We start from the raw sequence: 20207 nt of genomic DNA, 5'->3' as shown, positions 1-20207 counted from the left end.
CTGGCGTTGGTCCACGGAAATGTTTCTAAGACATCCTGGATCAAATGTTAACAGCGTGTTTGAGTCTCAAATGTGTAAAGTAAAAACATAATTCAGCCTTGTGACGTCCCACATGTGATTGCCACTTAGCAAGGGCACAATCATTCATGAGGTAGAAAGCATTGAATAACAAGAGATGAAGCAGTCTTTGAGAGCTAAAAGCATTCAATTAAAGATGGAAAATAAAAGGTGTTGAAGGCAGCCCTGAGGTCTAAGAGGATTAATACTGAGCAATCTCATGCACTGGGTGTTTAAAGAAGGTAGTAAGCTGCCTTATGGAGATCTGTTGCTATGCTGTGTGAGGGCAGAGAGAGACAAGTAGAGCTGGTTAAAACTACCTTCTTTTTATTAACCATGGAGATTGGTATACAATTTTATTATGTATATTCAGTCTTTTTTCTGACTGAATCTCAACCAAGACTGCATTTCTGATCAGGGGATTTGACACCAAAGAAGTGGCTGTGTGAATTTTGTTGTGTTTGATTACAAACACGAGCAAAAGAGAGCAGAAAGGGAAGATTTTGTAGTCAAGGGCAGAGAGTAAAGGAAGCAAAAAAGCAGTATGTGTTTTGTTAAGACATTGAAGCCATTAGAAAAATGTCTTTATCTACATCGTCTGCAGGGATTTCCAATCTAATTTATGAAAACACGCTATACCAGATGGAAGCTCTCCTTCTTTGACTATGTGGGATGCATTGGTTCATGGTGTTCATCACTGATGGCTTAAAGGGCTGAAAATGCTTTTCCTATTTAACCTCATTGTGGCTGTGCTGGAAATATTTCAACATGGCACCATTTTGTGTATGTTCTTGGCCAGTTATCCACAGCAAGTGACACTACCACAAGCTGTTTATTAAAAGATTAAAGAGTTGTGTGGAGGATTTGACTTTAGGTAGAGGTTGAACCGTGAACTTGTAATAATAATAATAACATTGATAATAATAATAATAATAATAGTAAAACCTTTCTTTATATAGCACCTATAAGAACAGAGCTGTTCTCTGACTAATTCATAATAGTAATTAAATCATGACATAAAAAGTGATTATTTAGGGATCTGATATTTCAAAGGCCAAATTTTTAAGGACTGCGGTTTAGCGCGGGGGTTAACAGTTTGTCGAGGGACTTTAATTAAACTGTTATTATTGGCAGCAGAGGGGTGTGTTATTAAGCGTGCTGAAGTGGGTCTTTGAAGGGAAACACTTGAAAAAAGAGGGTGTACCAGCACCTTTTTGAGAGCTGAGCGGAGTACAACAGTAGATGGTGATGGTGGTTTGACAGAGCCATTCAGTGACGGGGGAGACCTGTAGGAGGAGCGCTCATGGGAATCCTTGTGCTGAAGTTGTGTCCTCCAGGATTTTGGATGTTAGACGTAAACAGTCAGTCACGTGGAAGGGAATGTAACGCACGCTGCAGGTAAGCTGAAAGCATCTGGTTGTCAATTCTGATACCTCTCTTATCCACTGCACTTTCTCACCTGTCCACTACACTCTATCCGCGGCTGTCAGGACTGCGCTGTACTACTAGAAACACGCTAGAGGGCTGATGCAACAGTGTGAGATACCCTCACAGCAAGTGGAAATGGGCCACTGCGATGTTCAAATGAGCAAGTGAGAGAAATAGACAGGGAGCAGGGAGAGTAAGAGAAGGGGGAAAACGCAAGGCGGTGTATCCGTCACAATAAACTGCTTTCAATGACAAAGCAGCTCTGGCCGGCTTCCAGCACTGCACCAGACACACGTGTGTCTCTATGCATGTGCATGTGTGTGCATCCAAGTGTTCATCAAAGTACAAACCCTGTTTTTAATTATGTTTAGCCTTGTGATAGGAAAAAGCCTGATGCAGGATGTAAATGCAGGGTCATGTGCTCTCATTTAGCTGCTGGGTCTCTGGAGAGAGCCAGGTCTGTGATGTGTTAAGGCTGTGTCTTTGTGTTGTGCTTGTTGCGTCTGCCTCAGGGCGCCTAAAGTCACTCACATGGTACTGTACTGTTTTAAATGCAAACACACTCTTCTTCATTACTGTTCAACGAACATTTCAACTACTCCAACTACTGTGCCTGTCAAAATTAACAAAACACACATTAGAGTAGCTCAGGGTGAGTGCTTCACAAAAACGTTCGGAGACCTACCCTAGCAACAGAAACATAACCGAGGCTTGACTCCTAACAATCCTCTCTCTCTTTCTGGGTCTCCAAGGAAGTTCAAAGGAGTGTGTATCTATTCTTCACTCAACAACACATATACACATGAATATGTCTGCTCCAACAAAAAAGAGAGGGCTGGCAATTTATGAAATCAATTCTGAGTAACTTTCAACTGTTGTTCACTTCTTGGCTGTGCATAAATCATCCACCGTTAGGATCTTTACTTCAAAGACAGAAAAAGCATGCTTTCTTCCTGGCTGAGAGTGTGAGTAGTGGTTTGTGTGTGTTTCTCTGTACACGTGAGAATTTACCTCATTCATTGAGTGAGCATTTCCTGTGAGCTCAATGTCACGTAGTCAGCACGAAAACACACTAAAAAGAAAACAGCGACAATTTTGGCCTTATACGTGGCAACAAACCCAATAAACTTGAATGAAGTGACACCCAGTACACCAGTATGAATTAGAGCGTTATCAACTGTAAATGATATAGATTAAGACAACATGAGTAACAGGAGGACCTTTCCTACAAACCACACAATAATAATACCATTACTACTGCAGCCAAACTAGTAAAGCATGCCAAATTACAAGTTACGACCCACGGCTTACAAGCACTCAGCTACTCTGCTGAGTGGTCTGAAAACAGCAGGTGCAGAAATATGGCTGTCCAAACCACTGCAAGAAAGAAAAGGGGAAGAAAAAGGGGCTCTTCATACTCTAGTATAACGGCTCAAAAAGACATGCAACGGGGGGAAAGAAAACAGGGGTGTCTGTTACCGTGGAAACTTTTTTGTCACATCCTTTAAAACCACCTGGAAAAGACAAGGCAAACACTCACACGCACAGAAGCCCAGGTCCTCAGTGCTTCAGTAGGAACAATAACAACACCAGCTTCCAAATAAATCCAATGTGGCAGAGAGAGAGAGAGAGAGGATAACCTCTAGATGAGCTCCAGTGTAGCTGACCAATCTGCAGCGAGACAATAGACCCCAGGGTGAACACTCCAGCAGCCTTTACCTTGTCTGTCCTCAGAGGAAGCCCCTCAGGTTTAGGCAGCATATCCCTAAAAGGTATTGGTGGCCATCTTGCTTTGCTTTCCTTCAGCCTCAAAAGAAAACGCTTGCTACATTAGCCGTGTGCAGGGCAGGCTCCTGGGTGTCATGACTAGGGTGACTGTGAGCCGCTGTAGCAAAGTGCTGCTACAGCAGACACGCACACACTCACTGCACGCACACAGACATATAGACACACACATACGGGATGCCTTTCGCAGACGCAGACAGAGCCTCATCAGCCAATGGCGTGAGGACCTTAGTGGCTTGTAAATTATCTTCCATGCCTAGACTCTCCTAAACAAAGGATCCCCTATGTGGGCTTTTTACTCCAGCCCTACACACATGGATTGGTGGCAAGCTGTGGAACGGACAGTGCACACATGCTGGATCTGGATCACAGGAAAACAACTCCTGTCAGCGCTGAGACATTAACCCCTGAAGCAGCTCACTAACACTGCTTTTGCTGATTTTCACAGAATTCTTTGCCCTGCTGAAATAATTAGCCCATTAATTGGTTAGCAGAAAATATAATTATAAAAAAAATAATTCTGCAACCAAAACCTTTTTTTTTTTTATTATTATTTTTATTTGCGGATAAACTGATGAAACATTGATTACTTCCCAAATTAAAAAATACCAAATATATGCTGCTGCCACCTTATCAAATGCTTCTTTTCCCTTCTTTATATCAATGTTTATGCTTATCTTTTGTCGGACAAAACAAACTATTTGGTATTTTACAAACACAACAACTCATCAGCCAATAAAAAAAATATTTTTTATCAAATGATTGATAATGGTAATAAGCTCTACTGGTAACTGTTAACTAAATGTACACCTATGGCTGAAGGAAAATCAATTTAACTCATTAAAGCGCAGAGAAAAGGCTGGGCTATGAAAATGTATAGGAATGTAAATGTTAAAAGGCTCATGAGCAAAATACTTATTTCAAGCAGAAACAAGCATCACATGCCACTGACAAGACAAGATAGGAGCATGTGGTTGTGTGCATGTCTCCCTCTACTATGAAGCATGTTATATAATGCAACGCCTTTTAAACGGCTACAAACAGCAGCAGTGTAATTTCCTGCAGCACGTCTAATTCCCACATGATCTAGAGACGATGTGGAAGACGATGTGTGGTAGGAACAGGAAGGAGGATGCTCACGGCATTTATACTGTGTCAGCAATCCTTCCCCTCCTTCTCTCTCATTCATGTCCCTGAAGTTTTTTTTTCTTATTCTAAACAGTTCCCTGAGGAAAAGCTGCGGTTAGAGAAAAGAAGGAGACATTAAGCAAAAGACAAAGAGAGAAAAATGTTATGAGAGAGTACTACCCCCTTTTTAAAGGCAACCATGTGGCCGGGACGCTGAGGTCACACCAGGACAAGGAAGGAAGCCCGAGCCAGTGCCTGTCGGTAACACTAGTAACCAACGTCAGCCGTGTGTTTGATTGTGGAAGCAAGCGTGCAGCCTGATACAGACACATCAATGAAAACGATATCTGTGTAGTGTCCATGCAATAAACATGCAAATATCAGGATGAATAAATCTAATGCACAAGCACGTCATGGTGGAAGATGAAGTCATTAATAAGGGATTGAGCAGTAAGCCACGTCAAAATCTCAAAAGGTATTCATAAGCATGTTACACCCAATGGGTCGAATTCTTTTTAAATGTGTTTAGAAAAAAGCACAGGTTTGTCACAGTGAATTTATGTAAAAGCTCATTTTCACACCATATTAGCGTTTAACTACAATCTTTTAAAAACTGTGGTGACATTTTTGAAAATGCAAACTATACCTTTATGTTTTTATCACTCTGCAGAGTTGGACCGTCAGTCAGTTATAACTTATCATAGACAAACTCCTGCATCCTGTGGCTTCATGCATATCTCAGCAAATATTTTCAAAGCCAGTGCCTTGGAACAATGCCAGATACTGAATGTATTTTATGTATTTATGGCAGTAGTTGCTAAATGTGATTGTTTTTCTCTCATTATTTTTGATTTATTTTTGGTTAATTTCATTCAAACAGCATGTGTCCAGGTAACAGTACCTTTGCTAAGTGCTAGCAGTACACGATTACCATGAAAAAAACATTTTCCTCAACAGTAATAATCACATGAGTCCTGACACTTTAAAACAAACTGATGTAGACTAAACACTTGATATAACACTTATACTAGAAATATAATATTAGGCATGAGTGGTGTAGTGCTGGAGCCAACCTCATTCTCGCTAAATAATATTTCTCAAACGCCGCCAGTATCAGAAAACCTCAGTCCGCATTACAACAACATATTCCCATTTTTAATCATGGTATGGAGCAGTGTCTGCAGATTTTACCGACCTATGGAGACACACAGTATCTTTTACAGGAGTCTAACCCTAAACTGGACATAATTAACTTGTATGGACAACTACAAAATCAATATGTACGAATGCAAGAGCATTTCACTACCATTTACCTTTAGTCAAAAATGCATAATTCATTATTTCCCTCCTATAACTCAAGAACCGTTTCCTGACAACAGTAATGGATGCATTGGACCCATCATATGGAGAGCCGTATCTAATTTAAATATAAATATTTTAGGATTCATTGTGGCAGTTATAGCTTAGCTCTTCTCTGAATGGGAGTGTCTCAGGTAGTCTGACAGGTTTGACATTTGTGGCTAAGTCTGCAAACTAGACTGTTAAACAGGTTACACCAACATAAACAATAAAACAAGTCTGTGTAGGACAGACAACTACCAACTGCTACCACTTCTATCAACTGGTTTTTCCTGCTGAAGCCCTTATGCAGTTACCATGTACATGAAATAACAGTATGGACTTAACACTAGCTTTTAAACAGCTTGATGAAATCAAATGATGCACAGAAACTGTGACTTCACTCCCTTACCTTTCCCTAAGCAATTTTCAGTTTTACCTCTGGCTGTAACACTAGCTTAAACAAACAGCTCAACCCTTGGCTCATGCAACCGTTGATTCTCTGGTATCAAGACCAATATTAACATTAAGAAAAACAATAAATATAACAATACTACTACCACTACAACTACTACAATATGATTTATAAAAAACATTATAGTATATCTTTATTATTAAAAAATAAAGAGTTTATAATTAAGCATGCTGTGCCTTTATAACAGTCCTTCTCATGCAGCCACTCTATTCCTGCATCCAAAAATACTTCATAACTACTAACAATATTGCACCGCACCCTTAATTTTCAGCTCTTTAAGTGTCCCATATGTTTTTTCCCTTTAATAAGCTACCCAGCTCTTTTTTGGAACAAGTAGTCTGCACATTAATCACTCTAAGCTACAGTACATGAGCATGCAAGCGAGGTAAAGAAAGTTGTCCTGCACCACAGTCGTAAACTGTCTCTGACACATCTGGAGGCTGACCCGCTGGAGAGCGGCCCGGTGATGGAGCCGTGCCAGGCGAGGTTGTGGCCAGTAGTTGTCATTACTGCCATTACAGCTGATGCTAATGTAAACTTGTCTCTCATTTGCATAGAAACGCTGCAGATCTTTGATGAAGGGCAGTAGTTAAAGGAAGTTTTCTCTTCTTTATGTTAGTTGTTACTTACTACCTTCAGTGAAAGATATCTTTGGTAATTATGGTAACAACCGTGGGAAATGTAACTCTATGCTTAGACGTACTGCTCATCCAGACCCCTCAGGCACAACCTCTCACAAAATTACACAGACTCAAACACATATATGCACAGGTCAAAAGCCCAGAAGGCCAATACACACGCAAACATTAAGAGAGCAGTACCAAGCTATATGGAAACGCCCACATTTGCATTTGGATCCTGTGAAGCCAGACCAAGGCCGTTTGAAAGCTGATTTTCCTTGAGGAAAACCTTGAAACCATATAGTCAGTGCTACCTGAGAGGAGGCAGCAGTATGGCTCACATTAAGCAGACCTCAGAGGCCACTCACGAATCACACTATTACTTTTTCCAAAAGAACATCTGTGGACTGAAGACTTTGACTAAATGTCTGCAAAATAGCATGTTGCACTTTCTTCCACATGCTCTCTGCTTCCTCATCAAACACATAAATACAAATGCATGTTTGTAACTTTCACACTTCCTGTATGGATAGTTTGTAAGTCATGGATGAGGCTATTTTAAGGACACAAGATATTCACATTCAAAAATGCCATTGAACACACATAAACACAGTGTGTGTTATGTAATACTACAATCTCACTCTTGGAAGGAAGCTTGCACAATTCAACACCACACCCTCAACCCACATGGACTCAATTTAAGGACCAACAGTGGTTGGATTTAGGGGATGGTGGGTTACTCCATCTTACACACCTCCGACCCGGCCAGAAGAAGAGGAAGGAATTTTAAAAGCTAATCATCCAAACAAAATATCCTCTTTAATCTTGTGCCTGTACTTTTCATGTATCTGTGCTGATTTTTGATAAGTAGGTACAGCGAACATACAGTATGTACAAACATACAATGGGCAGAGTGTGCGCCCCATATAGGCTCAGTCCTTGGCAGTGGCCTGGGTTCAAATCTGACCTGTGCCCTCCCCTATTCCTGTCACTCTTCAGCTGCTCTAATAAAAAGGAAAAAAATAAAAATAATCTTTTTGAAAAACTCTTATCATGTTGTGTGGTGTTGTGTTTTGGAGTTAGGAGCTGTGGCTGAATATGGAGTGTTTTTAACCTTTGGAAGGATAGAAGAGGAAGGTGAGCGGGTCCATGAGTTTATGTAAACACACATGAATATATATACTGACCCAAATACACACACAAACACTATGCAGGCAGAGCAGCACAGGGGCCCCAGATCCTCTCACAATGAGACAGGAAAAGGCTGCCTTAGGTTTGCGTTCGTGCAACTTGCTGAGAAGGCATGTTGGCCATATGACTGCATGCGCTCACACACACAAATATGTGTGCAGATAGATGCACTGAAACTCCAGCGGAGCTTTAAAGAGCGACTGCACATACTACACAACGAGACATGACTGAGAGGATAATGAATGATTAACAAAGGAATAAATGGACAAGACAAAGAAATAAACAAGCACATAATTACATTAATTACAACTAAGTGGCTAGGATTCTGGGGTAGGGAAATAACAAAAAAGAGAGTTATTTTATCCTCTTCAGGTGTTTAGGCTAAGTTAGGCAGGTCAGGTTGATGCATGAATAAGCTCTGGTTTCTCCAGAAGGAGGCCATTGTGTGCCCTTGGTAGGATTTGAGTGGCATGTCTTTAGGGGGGCAAAGTGAGGATTTCTTTTCACCCCGAAAAACCAAATGGCACAACTTCAAAGCTAATCCAGGGACTTAGAGCCTTACAACAGTCAGGACACGGCACAAACTCACTGAAGAGGGCTCAGGGCATTAGTGGTATCCAAGCCACTAATATCTCTCTGAATTATAAACATTATAGATACTTAATCACTTACAACTATTTGCATTGTTGTTATCGTAGAAAAACTGCTGCTGAGCTGCTACAGCTGAATGTACATGAACACAAACTGAGTGGAGTTTCCCGTCATTAAATCAATGTCTCTGGCTTTAACCTGGCACAGCCTCCTGGGCGATACATCTGCTCTGATGTATAGTGGGCTTTGGTCAAATAACTGAGTCCCAAATCACATAAAACAGACATATCCCCTCGTCTATGGAGCCTTTTTTTTTGGCCACTGCCCAAGCCCGGCAGCAATTACAGATAACTACCTCACAGGGTTGTTTTAAATTTAATTGGCATGGACCAGGTTAATAGAAAACACAAAGCAGCCCTAATCAGAGGCAAGCTCATGTAATAAAATGTGTGTCTATGCAGAGGAAGAGGAAAGTCAGAGGCGAGAGAGTAGAGTAAAGCACAACGCAATCTGCTTGGTCATAATCAGTTGGCTCTGTTAAAATGTTGGCAGTGTCTCTGACACTTCATGAACCTTCCTCGCTACCGCGGCCCCCTTCTGTCCCACACATTTACGTAATGCGAAGGGAAAAAAAAGAGTGTGTGGATGTGCATCTGTCCTTCAGCTCATTGCCCACGTGCATATGTGGGCAATGAGCTGAAGGACAGATGAACATGTGCTCATTTTTGTGAAAGGAGAGTGACACACCAAACTCTGTCATGGCTTAGGCAATAAGTTTGGGCATATTTACACTTAACACTAACAATTTTCTATCTTCCCAGGCAGCCAGTTGTTCCATTTCACTTCAGTACAATATAACAGTCACCTTGAAGAGGCATTGAAACTTTGATGCATCACAGTGAACATCATGCTTAATGGTGACTGTAGATGTTGCAGCAAGACCAGTGCAGACTCAAATCAATCTGTAATTGTAATTGCAAAATATTTTTTCCTTTTTGCCTTTTATGTTCAGTGAAATATATATCTCTAATACATTACATAAAATGTATTGTAGGACAATATTATTTTCAGTAAGCCAACTTTTGGTTGAAGAGAGATCAATAACACTGAATGTGAAAAGTTTATATTGGTAAATTGTTGCTCCCAATAAAGTTTGATAATCTTGAACCTTGAATCTTGAACACAGTGACAGGACACTGAGTGCAACTGTGTTACAAATATATAAATAGTGAATAAGGAGTAGGGATGCACCATATATACCCATATGGATAAATTATTGGCTGATAATTTAAAGTCAAATTGCTTTCATTGACTTAACAAGCGCAGCATGTACACACTCTGATACGGTAGGTGGCAGTATGCCGCTTTAAAGTCTGTTTGCGACTGATTTGATGGATTATGTCAAAGCATTTAATTTGATTTTTTTTAGACAAAATGCCCCATAAAAGCCAAAGTGTTTGTGTTTTGTGTGTATTTTGTTTTTCTTTGTTTTTGTTGTCAAATATGTCTTTTATGAGGTCCCTGTGTAGCCTTGCGAGACAACCCTGATCCCGCCAGCTCCATTGTATTTTAATAGTAGATCAGTCTGATAACCTGCGACAGAGAAAATTTGGAGAAGGTTGCCCAAGCGACCGAACCAATCAGTGTTGGTTTTGAGGCAGCTCGAAGTGTAATGAACAAGTCAGCTTCCGCGGATGAGATGAGCGCAGCTATGGAGCAAGCCGCTAGCTAATGCTTTTTTCTCTTAGATCCTTCTGTCAGAATATGGACCGGGCACCTGAAATTGTGCCTTTGATCCGTAAATTTGCATTACATAAACGGCAGATATCCTTTACCCACATGTTGTTTACTTTGTTATTACGTCATATGCTTCATTGATCTGATTGGTTGATTTGGCCTGCTATAGACAGATGATGTATCCAAACAGCAACCAGTATTTCCGCCTCTTCCCAAAAGATCTCCAACCAAGAGTTCCCAGATGGATATTCAGAGCAAATGCGAATTATGCGAATCAATACATCTGGCAGTCAGGTTAGTCCCTGTGACCTTTGACCTCCAAAATCTAATCAGTTCATCCTCGAGAGGACGTTTGTGCCACATTTGAAGAAAATCCCTCCAGGGGTTCCCGAGACATCGTGTCACAAGAATGGGACAGACAGATGGATGGACAACCCGAAAGCATAACGCCTGCGGCTGTCACTGTAGATAAAATGCCAAGTTTATAAAAAGTGCATAAAGAGTATCTTAAACAAATTATGGATCATGTTTTTTCTGTCCCAATGTTAAAAAGAAACTTACTTAGTTTTTTAGCAATGACAAAAAAAGCAATCGTCACTGACTATATACAGATAATTCAGGCAATTTTGCCATGATGAAGGCGTTCACACACACTTGCAGACAGCTTGCTGCTGAGCCACTATGAGCAATGGGTCAATGTGAGTAGTTAACCTAATTACCAGGATATAGGTTACCGAGTTCACCGACTTAAACTCATAGTGCACGTCTGCTGGTTATCTCCACTAATCCTTCTTACAACCCTGAGAATACTCTATCAGACAACCGTGGCAGGTCAAAGGTCAGTACCAGACAATGAGGTCGCCATGGCAACCGTCAGTGCTGAGGACTTCAACTGCTGTGTGTGTTTGTGAGAGAGAGAGGGGGAAGAGGAGCTCAGACCTGACAGGAGGGTCTGCTGGGACAAATCACTCTCACTTTACATTAAGCTGGGTCCATTTGAGAACAAAGAGGGTGTTTTGCTGCAGGATGGCCTGAACTACACGCTGTAAAACACAAACACACACACACACACACACACACACACACACACACACACACACACACACACACACACACACACACACACACACACACACACACACACACACACACACACACACAACATACCCTTTGATACAAACATACAGGTTAAAATCATTCACATGCACACGGACACACACAACCACACACAGCTGTGAATATCTGTTACAAAGCAAACAATCACCTTTGGGTGCCGCACGCGGCCCTCCCAGAGCGCTGTCTGAGCGATCGGCAAGTGTTTTCCAGTTTGGTACTGAGCTGGCGAGCAGACGCAGGCTACTATTTATAAAAAAGTACAATGTCCAACTGCAGCTGTATTGTGCTAAACTGAATACTTCCTTTGCTATGTAATTATGGTGCACCACAAACAAAATGCACATCAGCAGGTGCACGGTCTTGACAAATGCAGTGCCAAAAGGATAGCCTGATATCAGACAGAACTGTCAACTAGTTACAGTCGACTCTGTGGAGCGGGCGGATTCTAAGGTCTGGAACCAGACTACCAGAAGGAGGCGCAAGCACTCGATAACAGTTATACTATCTATGAGTGCTGTCTCTTGACTGGTTGATAATCGGGATAAAACAACCATGCACAATGGCTATGGCACCTAATTCCTTTGCACAATTCAGTATCACTCCATGCCTGAGAGAAAAACGTTACCTTGCCTTCAGACAGCCCTCTCCGAAGGGGAACTTTGACAAATGAGACCACAGTAATTTCACCTCGCTGAGCAATTGCTGGTCTACCACGACCTCAATCTGTTTTGTTTTTTATTTTAGTAAAAAGAAGGATCAGCACTGGGGAATAGGTAACCTCTTTTCAATGCTTTGTTGGGATACTGTCTAAAACACAGGTAGAGGATAATCATCAAGAATCAGCGCAACCATGTCAGCATCTTGCATCCATTTGTGAATTTCATTATGTATTTAAAAGCTTGTGCTAGTTTAGGTCAACTGACTGCGGGGCAACTGTTTACACATTTGGTGATGGGTGATACAGTGATGGTGGATTTGTTTGTATTATTTTGCAGAGATTTGACTGTTAAAATCAATATCTATGAGTACTGACAACTGCCTTGTTAGCCCATAAAGAAGTGAGCCAGTTATGCAGCCTACAGCTCCAAACATGTCAGGACTGTTTCAGTCAAATTCACTCTACAAATACTTGAGCTGTTGCACTCGATGAACTGCAGTATTTTGTTTCTGGTGTGTACGTGTTAGCTGTGTGTGTTTGTGTGTTCAGGGCCAGGTCAGACAAGGCAGTGAGCCCCGTCCTCACTGCCCAATACAAGGCGAGGCCACGAGGGGGCCATCAAGCCTGAGTGAAACCAGACATTTTTAAAAGGAAAGCTCATTCTCTTCCTTACAAACACACAAACCATGGGAGCTCATAGATTGAGAAGTTTGTGTTTTTGCATTTTTTCTTCATATACATAAACACACTTTCACTGTTCCATCTGTGTTGTGTTTTGTGTATAAGTATAAGTATGTTATGTGTATAATGTTTTATTACACAGTCAAGCCAAACTAAACCACAGCCACACCAATAATTGTTGCTCACCGTGGTAAAACCAGGAACAGAATCCACATGCCACTACATGAACTCCTCTCTGGCCTCTTTTTTTCACAATCCCGTGGGGTTAGGAACATTCGTTGAAAGGGCGTGTGAGCCCGATCAGCAAGACTGGCCAGCAAGTATTTAATCTATTACTCAGACTCATAAGGATGCATAAAGTACACACTTGAATTAAATATCAAAATACAAGACAAGAGTAAAGGAAAGGATGGATTTGGGGATTTGACTGAGAGCTCATCATGATGACTGCTGTTCTGACAATGCTAGCTGTAACAAAGTTGAGAAGTCAAAAAAAACCTGTTTCCAAACAACAAACCGGCATTGCTATAACCAAGGGTTAAAGCAAGAAAGCACTTGTGAGCCTGAAAAGGAAGGAGGGAATGTGTAAAAATGTATTGAATTAAATATCATGAATTTAAATCTTCTCTATGCCTGGTGCCTGTGAACTTAAAGTCCTGTATGTATATGTTTATACCAATGTGATGCCAGTTATGATAAACTAGGGGAACCAACAACTGGCTCAGTTGCTTGAATGAGAGTGGAGCTGCAGTTCTGTCCCTTATCTTTAGTGCCACTCTGTCCACTGTCCAGCAGCATGCATGCGCTACAGACACATGTAACGTCAAAAGTCTCAACCACATATGCTTTAAAAGTGTATTTGACATTGAGTCATACAACACACAATGATCAACCCACATTTTAGGGTATTTTAAACAGTATGTCTTTAAATCTCTGCCTGGTCTGATCTTTTCCACTAACCTCTTACATTTACCAAGAAATAGTACACAAAGGTCGTCACTACGTATTCTGAAGGTGTTATATAATCAGACCTAATCTGCTACTGCCACTACTATGACTGAGGGCTATGGCAGTGCATGCATGCACGCTTGAAGACATAAGATCGCACAGCCACATGGACCCTGACTCACAGTTGTTCACACAGAGCCCTCCCCCAGCCACATGGAGACCAATGAACTGAACATTATTATGTTGCTCAACTTGTCAGCTGCTGGAAAAACCTCTTATACCTGCATACCAAAATGATTGAGAATCTATTAGCCTTATGTCTATACATAAGCATGTTATAGATAAATCACCATAATTGCGAATGCTTCACCTTGTCTGAATATTTTTTTAATACTGCTTTATAAATAGTTCTATGCAACTTCTAACAACTGAACCCTGAACTGCGTTATTCTACCACCACGTGGTAGAATAACAAGCTGACAACCACACTGCCCTGACAAAGTATGAGCAAACAGTTGCCTTCTTACACATGCTGCATACACATTATACCATCATTGGAGTCGTGTTTCTTCCAACATTCAACAGTTAGCTCTGTTTTGGTTCCCCCCGAGTCCTGAGAAAATATATGGATCATTAGGTCACTAGATGTTGGATTTTCTTCACCATGTTACATTTGCCCGTCTGCCACTTGGTGCTGGTTTGGTAATTTATAAGGTAGTTGGTTTATCAGAGCTTGTTTTCTGAAAACAGCTGAGTGAGGCTACTGGAAATGTGGTTGATATGTGAGGTAAGACTTTACCGTACATTATATAAACGTGTCAGAAACTAAAACGTTTAGTAGAGCAGCAGAGGTGGGTATCAATTCTTTACTTTCACAGATTACACACTCATTTGACTATAGCCGCTTTAATAAAGATTTCAGAAACACAGTAAACAGGCAGTAAAACCTGGAATAATTGATTGATTGACATATCATCCCATTTTAAGTCGCTTATTTCCTTATCCTGCACAGAGCAACATTATCATTAATTTGGAGTTAAATGTAAGTCCAATAGGCATTCTCTTTGAGTTCTGTTTTTGGTCTCTACCGTTCCTTTGGGAAGCATCGGTTCCTTTAGCTCCTACATGCTCCACTATTCTCATCGGCTAGTCACCAACCGTCACAGTCGGCTGTTTGGTGCTCAGCAGGTAATGTGCAGTGGGTTTTTATAGCTTTTTGCTCAACAGCAGTCTGTGGCAGAAAACGACACTATGAGAGTGATGAATCAAAAAGTTGCAGGCTAAACAGCTAAATAATGACCTGAAACTCACTGAAGAGCTCTGTGTAGCCGAGGTGAGCTACATATTCATGTAATAATTCACTTCATCAGTACAGGCAACCCTTTCACATTGTCTCATTGTTTACACACAAAAATATCAATTACAGCTGTTCTAAGATTCTAAGACTGAGACACATTCCTGTCTTAACTAGGGTCCTGGGTGTTCATTGTCTTAATGGGTTCTAAAATATGCATTCACAATGCCATTCTGTGCCACTGTGCAAAAACATCCGGCACAAATTGGCCTTAATTACATACCTATCCGCACACACAAGCATGCACATACACACAGTCACCATGTGCAACTCATAAAATAGCTTATTTTCTTGCTTGCAAGATGGATAGCACACACACAAACACACACACACACACACACACTCAAACAAACAGACATATACTCCAAGCACGTGCTGAGCTGCTGCTGGTCATGTGACCGTGCCTTCGCTTCCAACACTGGGCATCATCAACAATGATGTTGTGCATGCCGTGCATTCAAACCTGATCTATATTCTCTACACAGGCGCACCTACAAACATGCACTTCCCCTTTTATCACTCAACACATTTCCCAACGTTTAAGAGAAAGACACCACATAAGTTACGTGTACAGCGTCTGTTTGTAACAGACACACAATGTGAAATTAAAAACCTTGTGTTAAACTAATTCAACTCTAGATCATGTCTGCTACCAAATGAGTGGCTGAGAAACCTCTGAGATCAGTTGGATACTGTCAAACAGTAACAAACACTCTTATTTTCAGTTGCCTCAGATCAGCTGTTTGTAGATGAAAAAAATTAGCTCCAGTAAATTCCCACTCAAATTATTGTCTAAATGTACCTCCTTGGGAAAATGAAAACGGGCAATAAAACCCCTGTAATGTGCTGCTCTTAAATGTGATTAAATGTACTCGTGAAGTGTAATGTAAGCCTCACCTGAGCAGCGGAGAAAGTGAGCAGTGATGAAGGTCTTCTCCTCCTCAGTTCCACACACTTCCTCATCTTACAGATCTGGTGGCCAGTCCTTCGGTTGAGGCAGCAACTGCACTGGCCGCAGCTGGTCTTCCTCAGGCATGGCTCACATGTACCACACCTGCTCCGCTTCTTCCTCTCCTTCTTCTGCAGCTTTGGAGTGGTCCAGGGGGGAAAGCCGGCCCCCTCTGGCCCAAAGGATCCAGGTAGAGTAGATGGGCTGGGGTCTCCATACCCTGCCTCTGATTCAGTGTCAAAAGAAAATGAGGAGCGTGTGCTTTCTGAGCTGCAGGAGAAGGTGAAGCTACTGTCAAGAGAAGGAGTTGAGATCTTTGGCACTGATTCTGGCTCCAGCGCTGCTACCGCAATGCTGTCCTCGCTGAGGTTAGGTTCACCTTCAGCTCTAAGGTCATCTGTGCTCAACGGAGAAACAAGCGACAACGACAGGGAAGATGTCTCTTTCCGGCTATGGTGCTCCAATGGCTCTCCATTGGATTCACTATCTTTGGTCTGTGTCTCTACTGGTGTGCAAGCTTGTTTCTCTCCCTGAGGAGAAGGGATTGCTAGGCTTTGCAGTTGGTGTTGTTTCCCCGGGCTTGAATCACTCAAGCTCTTGGGTTTGAAGGAGTCACTACGGATAATAACTGGCGTACTTCTCTTTACTAGGACAGTCTGCACCATCAGGGCAGTTTCAGCGACAGCTGAGAACCCTGTGAATTGAGGTTTAGCACCATGAATGGTAGGTTGCCATTCTGTCTTACCCGAGCTCTCAACCTCTGGCTCAAGTGCCTCTGAGGTGGAGGGGGCTTTGGTGGGCTTTGAGGTAGCTGTGTTGGAGACAGATAGCAAACTCACAGGTGATTCTGGCTGTGCTGTCAGTCCGTTGTTAGAGTGAGGTGGATTTAGAGGTTGAGAGGCTGGAGTGCTCGGGTGGGAGTCAGCAGGATAGATGGAAACATCCTTTTCATTTTCTGTTTTCCCTCCCTCTTCTCCCTCACAATTACCCAGCCTCTCAACCATGTCCTCCATCTCTTCCACAGTCTCATTTTGTCTCTCAACTGCTTTCTCTGCCTCGAAACTATCCGCTCTCTCGTGATTTATCTTCTCTATTCTCTCTGTGAAAACTTTCACTCTTTCATCTGTCCTATTTTCTTTCAAGTCCAACATGATGTTACCTTCTTCTTGATGGACAGTACGCACATGATCTTGCTGCTTAGCATCACCGGCAAGGGGATCAAACTTATTTCCAAGGATAGATGAACTGTCATTTCCATGGCTGCCGCCTTGCATCACTGGTGAGTCAATACTACTATCTTTACTTCTGTCACTGTGGAGTTTTAGCAGTTCATCAAGATCATCACACGCCCCACTCACACGGCCCAGGTCACCTTCATCATTATGACTGACAGTCTTGTTGTCTTGCTGGGTTATAGTACTGTCACAGCTGCACTGCACACAGTCCTCCAGTATGTCGTTACACGGTGGTGAATCGGCTTTAAGAGGGCTGCCCTCTTTAGCATTGTTGACTCCTAAAATCTGATCTTTGATACTCGCAGGAACTTCAAAATCAGTTTTTAGAGAAACTGGAAGTATTTCTTCAGCATCACAGGTGTCCAGATCCTCATTTTTCAGGACAGGCGATGAATCGTTGATACTGGTGCTCGAGGGCTGGTTTCTTGTGTTTCCCTGCTGTGATGCTGTTCGTCTCCCTGCACTCCCCCTGCTTTTTCTCCCCCCTCTGCAAGGTTTAGGAGGCTGGCAGGGAGTAACAGACATCCCTGTGCTCCGCAGGGACTTCCTTCGCCCTAGGGGGTCTTGTAATTCACCATAGTGGTCAGGCGGATTGCTCGGTCGTCTAAGCCTCGTAGATCCTGTTACATTTAGGGCATGGTTAGCCTTGCCAGCGGACCTCCCAGAACCCTGACTAGCAGGCCCGCTCACCCCTCTTCCACGGGGGCTTCGGCTCAAATGTGCCTGGGCCTTGGCTGTTGTAGTTTTGGGTTCTGCAGGTGTTTTCTGGGGCCTCTCTGTTGCTCTTCCTCTGCGTTTATTTGAGTTACAGGTTTGCCTCTTAGTACTGGTCACCTTCTGGACATTGTTTCTCTGAGCAGGTGTCTGTCTCCTGGTGGGTCTGGGAGGCATGGCTGAGGGTGTGGAGAGGAGGATTTCTAGCAGCCAGCATGGGAGCCAGGTGACTGTTTATCTTTTGGTTGGCACAAAACTTTTTTTTTCTTTTTAAAAATGTCCCCTTCTGTTATATATTCTGTGAATTATGCTGTCATTATCGTGTAATTGCAGCGCATGACCTATAAAGACAGAGTAAACAGGAAGAAAATCAAAATACAAATAGTCTCAGCACCTTTTAAATGTATGTTCAGTGCAATAAAGGCGGTACAAACATACTCAAAGACACCAGGTACAATTATATGACTGACAGCATAGTTCAATAGCTACTTCTTTGCTTTCTCTGCTGGAAATGACACGTTTGCCCCGCCTGAAATATCTACTCGGACAAGCAAGTGCTGCAAGGCTGAAGTCAATTACGAAAAAAAACAATGCATTAATTATAAACTAAACAATAGTTTCAATAAAGGTATGAAATCAGAATAAACATACAGAAAATGTATAGTTTCGGGAATGGCTAACGCGGCCCAGAGGGTTTAAAGGGCAGGCACGTTGAGGAGTGGGCTCTAGTCGGAGGTCGGATCCTGTTTTCGTCTCTCTGGCTGGCGGAAGAGGGGGTTATTACCGTGTAAAACGCCTTCAGCGTCGCTGTTTATTATTTTTTGCACTTGACCGCTGTCATATAAAGCACCGTGTAGATACAGTTGATTTCGTTGCCCCGTGAGGTTATTTATTTACACGTTTACGGCTCAAATGCTTTACATACCAGAGAGCGACAGTTGCACTGTCTGAACTGCTAATAATACTCCGCTCCACCGAGACAGCGAGACGAGACCTTGTATTGGTTTCCCTCCTCGGCAAATATAGACTGCTGGCAAGTTCAATCCTCTCTCGACGGTGACACATGAACATGATAAAAGCACCGACGTGAACATACATCGAGCGGAATAGTTGGTTATAAAACGTGCACACCGAGTAGTCTTTCCGGAGCACGGCACCCGTTAAAATGTAAATCCCTCTTATGTCAATCCATTGAGGGCAGCCCCGCTCACTCTCCCTCCACCAGACGCAACCTACGGTCTCTCCGCTGGCCAAAAACTCCTCGTCGGCACTGGAGGGGAGAGTGGAGGGGAAAGCCCGGACTGGAGCAGCAGCTCTGGACCCGGAGCTGCCGCTTATTCGTCCCAAGGCTCCTCAAGCCCCTTGTGTTTCAGCAAGTGGACGCAGGGGTGTGCTAAAATGATTGTAACGGATCACCAAAGCAACCGACAGTTGATACGGATCATTTATTTATTTATTAAAGGAAAAAACATTTTTTTTTATTAAAGGTGGAATATGTAGAATCTTTATTAAAAGCTATATTAAAAAAATAATAATACGCCCACAGGGCGTCTTGAGGGGTACAGAATGAAAGCATCGCTTTTCCATAAAAAAACAATATTTTATTTTTTAAAGATTATTTTTCAAGCCTTTATTATATTGGACGGACAGGAAATGGGGTGAGAGGGGAGGGGGGGGGGCATGCAGCAAAGGGCTGGGGGTTGAACCCGCTGCCTGGAGGACCTTCACCCTTTTTACATGGGGCAATTGCTCTAACCACTGTTCCACTGGCCCCCCTGAATTAATAATTACATTTTTTTTTTTTTTACTTGTTTGACAATGACTTTCTGTCCCGTTCTGTTTACATTGTACCAGCCAATATCTGCCGGTATTGGGGGTTACCAGGTTTGTTTTTTGTTCGGCGCAGCTTCTGTAGGCTGGCACTGGGTGAAGCGAAGGGGCCAATATTTGTCCCAGCAGTTGAGTGACCAGAGACGGGCAAAAACCAAGTCAATATAGGCCAAGCATTCACTCGATGGATAAAGGAGTTATTAACAGTAACGTCTAACAGTAACTGTCAGTCAAACTCCTCTGCAATACTTGTTTTAATGGTGTGATTTTTTGGAGGGGATGACTTCAAACAGGCTCAAACAAACTCCGGTCTCCTGTAGGCTACTGGGCCGGTTCTGACCAACCTGGCAACCCGACTGCTGGAATTAATTG

At 42.4% G+C, this 20207-nt stretch overlaps 1 protein-coding gene across 1 annotated transcript in view; it reads right to left on the bottom strand.

Annotated features, from left to right (window-relative positions):
- The window catches only part of tet1 (tet methylcytosine dioxygenase 1), a 31105-nt gene extending 11884 nt beyond the window's left edge, over window positions 1-19221 (bottom strand). The window contains exons 1-2 of the mRNA XM_083923006.1: window positions 18931-19221; window positions 16005-18346 (exon numbers count right to left, since the gene is read on the bottom strand). Of these exons, the coding sequence (XP_083779132.1) occupies window positions 16005-18182 (2178 nt within the window). The 5' untranslated portion in view covers window positions 18183-18346; window positions 18931-19221. The remainder of the gene's footprint in view (window positions 1-16004; window positions 18347-18930) is intronic.
- Window positions 19222-20207: the final 986 nt, after the last annotated feature.

The sequence above is a fragment of the Echiichthys vipera genome (assembly GCF_963691815.1).
Source record: "Echiichthys vipera genome assembly, chromosome: 11".
Classification (NCBI taxonomy): Eukaryota; Metazoa; Chordata; class Actinopteri; order Perciformes; family Trachinidae; genus Echiichthys; species Echiichthys vipera.
This window is presented reverse-complemented; position numbering and strand designations above follow the sequence as displayed.